Source organism: Sinocyclocheilus rhinocerous, unplaced genomic scaffold, assembly GCF_001515625.1.
Source record: "Sinocyclocheilus rhinocerous isolate Xijiao unplaced genomic scaffold, SAMN03320098_v1.1 scaffold1210, whole genome shotgun sequence".
Taxonomy (NCBI): Eukaryota; Metazoa; Chordata; class Actinopteri; order Cypriniformes; family Cyprinidae; genus Sinocyclocheilus; species Sinocyclocheilus rhinocerous.
Window position 1 is genome coordinate 1 of NW_015666175.1, and position 6,065 is coordinate 6,065.

General features: G+C 34.9%; 1 gene segment (V, D, J or C); it reads left to right on the forward strand.

Annotated features, from left to right (window-relative positions):
• Positions 1 to 4,765: 4,765 nt before the first annotated feature.
• LOC107731982 (T-cell receptor beta-2 chain C region-like) overlaps positions 4,766 to 6,065 on the forward strand; it is a gene marked incomplete at its 5' end in the record, with an annotated part of 15,878 nt that continues 14,578 nt past the window's right edge. The window contains 2 exon segments of the C gene segment in view: positions 4,766 to 4,835; positions 4,954 to 5,018. Of these exon segments, the coding sequence occupies positions 4,766 to 4,835; positions 4,954 to 5,018 (135 nt within the window).

Below are 6,065 nucleotides of genomic sequence, written 5' to 3' on the forward strand. Positions count from 1 at the left end.
TATATACACCAATGCAGTGTAGATAGTACAAACTTTTCAGTGTTTGACATTGATGTCTGAATCCTGTTGATGCATTTATTCCACATATAATACACCTAAAGAATAAGTGCATCATCAACAACAGGAGACATATATCCTAAAATTGCACAATTACATATTTCATAATATTTTTGAATCCTCCATGGTACAGATATTGTCTTTAGCATGAGAATACCATCTTCGTATTTACAAAAATCAATAAATTTGAGCTGAAAACTCAGCTGGGTCATTTGTAGTATGTAATTATCCCGCCATGTTGCACAAATATTCACAACATGCTTTATAACATCATATTTTTGCTATATGCCATTTATTATGATGTCTAGATGAAATGTAAAATGCATGAAATGCTGCACACAGAAAACCTGTATTTTTTTCTAAATGGCAAGTTAAAAAATGCAGAAAACACATTTACACATTCAGAAGTTGCCTTTAAAATCAAAATAATGTACATTATTTTTATTTATGCAGTACTTGTGATATTAATTTGTGATGATGTCAGAAACAATTTTTTTGTTCACATTTGTTTGAACCATAGCCATCAATCGTCATCTACAAAGCACAGCTCCTCCTCTTAGAGTCAGCTTGTTAGCTTACTTTTTGCTACTTAGAGCTCCACTTGATCTGACTCAATCTGGAAGATGAGGAACAGCCGAATCTCAGTACTTCTCCTGAAATGGCTCCTTATTGTGTGTCAACGTGAGTGTCATATTTGCAGTTTGGACATTTACACAGTATGGACAGCTGAATTGATCAAATTTAAAATCCCTTTTTATTTATTCAAGGCAAACAACATGCTGAACTCATGCTAGTCAGTTATACATAACTTTATAGCTTATAAGTAAGTGCTTTTTCAGTCTTATTTGTTTGTCTACTGTTTTTATTCCTGTAGGTCAGACATCAGCTCACATCGTGCTTCAGTCAACACGATTCATGTCTGCACTACCAGGAGATGACGTGACTTTAGACTGTAGCATGGCAGCAGGAGTTAGCATGTCTAGCAATACTATGTATTGGTACAAGCAAGACCATTATGGACAACCTATACAGTTTATTATAAAAGAGTATGACAAACCAACACAGAACTATGAAGCCATTCTAAACACAATGGACAACAGGTTCAGCCTGAACGTATCCAAAACTCACTGCACAGGACAGTGGTAAATATTACTGTGCTGCAAGGCACAGTGAGGCTAGAACTGTGCACACTCTAACAATAAGCGTGATATAATTGACACCTGGAGTTAGAGAAACTTTGCTGTAAGAATATACTAGTCACAGCCTCAAACGTCACGCCCACATGCCGTTGGCTAAACGTCTGATGCATATGGCACAAAAAATGTCATCATCTGACTGGATGAATTCTACAGGATTTCTGGGAGACTTGTGTCACGTTCTTTAATGGTCCACGTGGAAACAAAGCCATTGTGATGCCAAACCCAATTATGTAAGAAGAAGGCCATTGTGACAATGAGCGCTTATCAAGATCAACTAAACGCTGGATTTTTTTAAAAGTATGCGAAATTCACAGCACCATTGCTGCAGTAAACTCGCACAATGTTCTTGAATTAATTGCATTATCGGTCATCGACTTTACATTTTCTCACCCCTAAACATGATGCAGAACAAAGCAAATTGTGATTGGTTGCTTTACATCAGACGTCCTCTTGGGCAGTCCTTGGCCAATGAAAGCTACAGTGGAGTCCAGACCTTCCTTCATAAGTCTGAAGTTCAGGCTATGTGAGACTAAAGCTATCCTGGTTGAGAGCCATTGTTCCTCCAGTGCTTATAAGACATTGAACATTCTATAACCAAATGGCTAAAGGGTTGGGGAGCTACTAAATAAAAGTAGCAATGCTAATAACCCTTTCACTGGCTTTTTATTCCATAGTTTTTAGTGGCATGACAGAAGCAAGCTACGTTTGAGTCTCCAGTGACAATTCTTTCAAAATTCCTCTTTAAGTCCAAATTCTCTATTCAAATTCACCTTTTTATTTATTTATTTATTATTATTATTATTATTATTATTATTTTATTTTTTAAATTAGTTACCTTTATTCCTTTTATGACTGGATAGGAAGTGAACTTGCAAAGGCCAGTTTTGTTAGTCTGTTCAGTTGGATGTTTCATGTAAAAAAAATAATTTCAAATTTTCCAAGATATTTAATTAAATCCTGCTTTTCATCACTATGTTTTTAACTCAAGATTTATTAATATTTGAGATAAATGCAGTGCTTGAAGTGGGCCGGTACGCACCGGTACGCAGTACCTGCACTTCATTATTTTAGTCTTTAGCGTACTGGCACTTTTTCGTGCATACTGGCACTTCTGACATGTTGCCGGTACTGAGTCAAAGCGTCAGTGTCTGGGTGATTAGAAATGACACTATAAAGCACACTACCCAGGAGGTCATGTGAAACCTGTAAACTTCTGGAAAGTTCAAGGATCCAGTAAGGGCATGCATTAATAAAAGGTAATACGGTCAAAAAGGCGCTAATAGTAACAGCACTTCTTTTTTTCCACTTCAAGCACTGAGTGCAGGTATCCTGGAGTGTTAAAATGTTTTTAACACAAGCAGTAAATTATACTTTTCAGCGTGTATTTGGCTTAAAAGCACGAGTGTTTTATAATGAATGCCGGCTGAAGGTGTTTTAGATGATGCGCTGGTCAGTGGTTCAGTTATTCTGAATGGATCTGAATAGCATGTACAGTCAGGTTAAGGCAGCAGGTTTAATGGTCTTTCGGCGTCTCCATGTGGTCCTGTTTGGTATTGCAGCTTAACTGGTGCTTATTTATATAAAAAATGCTCTAAACAACTTTTTCTTTCTTTCTTTCTTTCTTTCTTTCTTTTAGCATTTATATACATACATTGGGATTTATGAAATTTTATTTATTTATTTATTTATTTACGTATGTATGTATTTATTTATTTTATTTTGTTTTAATAAAATAAAACATAAAAAAGGGTAGGGTAATTGTACTTCAACTGTAGCCTATTGTAACTTTGGTAACACTTTAGTATAGGGAGCAATTCTCACTATTAACTAGTTGCTTATTAACATGCCTATTATTACTTATGAAGCACATATTCTGCATAATCATATTCTACATCCCTAATCTTACCCAATACCTAAACTTAACAACTACCTTATACTAACTTATAATAAGCGGCATATTTTATTGAGTTTATTGAGGCAAAAGTCATAGTTAATGATTTTTTTCATAGTGAGAATTGGACCTTAAAATAAAGTTTGACTGTAACTTTTTTACTAGAAATTATGAGTAGTTTAGTGAGTAGTTTGTCAGCACTGGAGAGATGTGTTGTTGGGGCGTGTGCTTGTCTTTTCACAGGAAGTTGACATTATCTCTCATACTGCAGACACTTAACTGTATATGAAGTCAGTCACAGTATTGCTGAGCGCAGCTCATTCATTTATGGGACAATATGGAGCTCAGCTGGTTCATACTCACTTTACTGCTGACTGTCTGTAAGGCTTTTGCATTTTGCTACTTTTTACCCCCAACTTTTTATATATTTATTTATATTCTCTTGACTTTTATTGTCTTTGAAATAGGGTTAAAGTATAATGCCAAATATACAGAGAAGCAATTATGGTAAAGTAAAATATATTTGAATGTAGCCAAATTTCTATTGAAATTAAACATTTGTTATGAAGTTAGTACATTTACAATATATTAACTTTAAATGTAATATTGAATAACACACTACAGTAAAAGATAAAATTAGTATTACTAATGATGGCATTATTACAAAACGCACTTTTTAAGTTTAATACATTTCAAATATCATAGTAGTGAAATTGTACTGTTTTAAGTACACTTACATGGCCTTTTATTTCATTAATATTATATTATCTACAAGTATTTTTTTTTAAATATACCTTTAAGATTTGAAGTACACTGCAAATGCACATTCAATACCCTTTTCCACAAGGGTTTACAACTACATTATAACAGTTATGTTTACCTTTATCTTTAACAACAATCCTGTTTTCCAGATAAATCCAATGGAGAAATCCGCCAAGAGCCAGAAATCTTTGCCAACGGCAGTTCAAATGTGACATTGACATGTCAACATGATAATTCCAACCACAACAGATTGTTCTGGTACAAGCAAACAAAGGGGAGTGAGGGTTTGTCTTTATTGGTATTTTCTATTGGCCAAAATCAGATAGAGATTGAAGCACCATTTAAAACTCACAAATCTAAGTATGCAGCAACCCGTCCTGAGATAAAGATGTCCACTCTGCTGATTAACAAGCTAGAGACTGAAGACTCGGCTCTCTATTATTGTGCCACGAGCACACAGTATCATATTACCACTGCACTGCTAAACAACAACCACAATGTTAAAACTGCACCATGCTTTCATCTCTCATTTATGATGTCATTTCCTGTTCCTGTTGATCATAGACACACTAAATAGGACAGTCAAAATAAATCTAGAAGGGGTAAGATACAGTAGGAGTGGATTCTCCTCTTTAATGTCATGGGACTGTTGTGTTCGGGGTTTATTTTGCTGCTACCTATTAGAAAGTCTATCTAGACTGTTTTTTGAATTGAAACATTTATTTAGAAAACATTGTTGTTTTGAAAATTGATATAATCAATAGTTTTCTACCCAACAGAGTCATTAGGAGGAATAACCATCACTCAGAATGATCAAGTTAGTAAAACTCAACTGATTACTCAACGGGATAAACAGGTTACTTTAAAATGCAACCATGATGATGGCAGCTATTATTATATGTACTGGTACAGACAGAGAAGTACTGGTACAGACAGACAAAGGTGAACTTTCCCTTGTTGCTATTTCTGTTGGAAAAGACAATAAAGAAATAGTTTCCCCATTCACAGAAACTAAATATATAATGCAACGTCCTGACATTAAAGAATCTTCGCTGGAGATCAAGAATCTAGTAGAGGAAGACTCAGGAATTTATTTCTGCGCCACAAGCATTGCACAGTACCTTAACTTAGCCAGATACCTGAGCAATAACCTCAACCTGAGCCACGATGATCAGAGAGAAAATACATGAGAATCAAGCTGTTTGTGGGATATACTATCTTTGATTCTAAATACTGTATATACATGTACATTCTGTAGTTAATGTGAATATAAATGCTAAACAGTTGTACATATCTGCAGTAAATGTAATCATGCATATTTAGAAATCTGAATATGTAAATTAATATAGTTTTAGTATCTCACATGTGGCTGTTTGGAACACCTACAAACTTTTATGTCACATTCATCTCATTTTGATATTTTATTTATAGGGCCTATGCATGTGTATTAATATATATATGTTTTTCTTAATATAATTTGTCATATTTGAAAGCTCCAAACTGAGTGATAAATGTCTGTTGCAATGTTCAAGAAATAAACAATTTGGTTATACACACCTCTTTCACAGACTGTTTGTGTTTCCAAAGTTTACATATATACCTTATGTGTATATATACCTTATGTGTATTATGTGTTGTCACTGATACACTTATCTAATGTAGCTCTCCTTAATCACCAGCGCCTTCAGTAGCCTATCTACACCTAATCAAGGACTGCACAAAAACCCATTCATACATTCAATGTCTGGCCTCAGTTATGTAAACTTCCATGTTGATTATTAGACTTGTGAGTAGCCTATCAGACTCACTTATAGATCAGTGGTGAGACTGCAATCCCCCCCCCAAAAAAGCGAGAATAGGCGTGAAAAGTTCTGAAGTGATCTGCTGACAATCTGCAAATTAACCAACACAGACGCAGTCAGCTCATTTGCATAATGACCATTGCTGTCTACCAAGAGCAGCGCAAACTGCAAATTCAGTCTTGCCATCATAGGAATAAGTCACATTTTTTAAATACTGTATAAATTACACACACACACACACACACACACACACACACACACACAGGTTTGTTTTTGTGAAAAGTGGGGACATCCCATAGGCGTAATGGTTTTTATACTGTACAAACTGTATGTGCTATTGCCCTACACCAACCC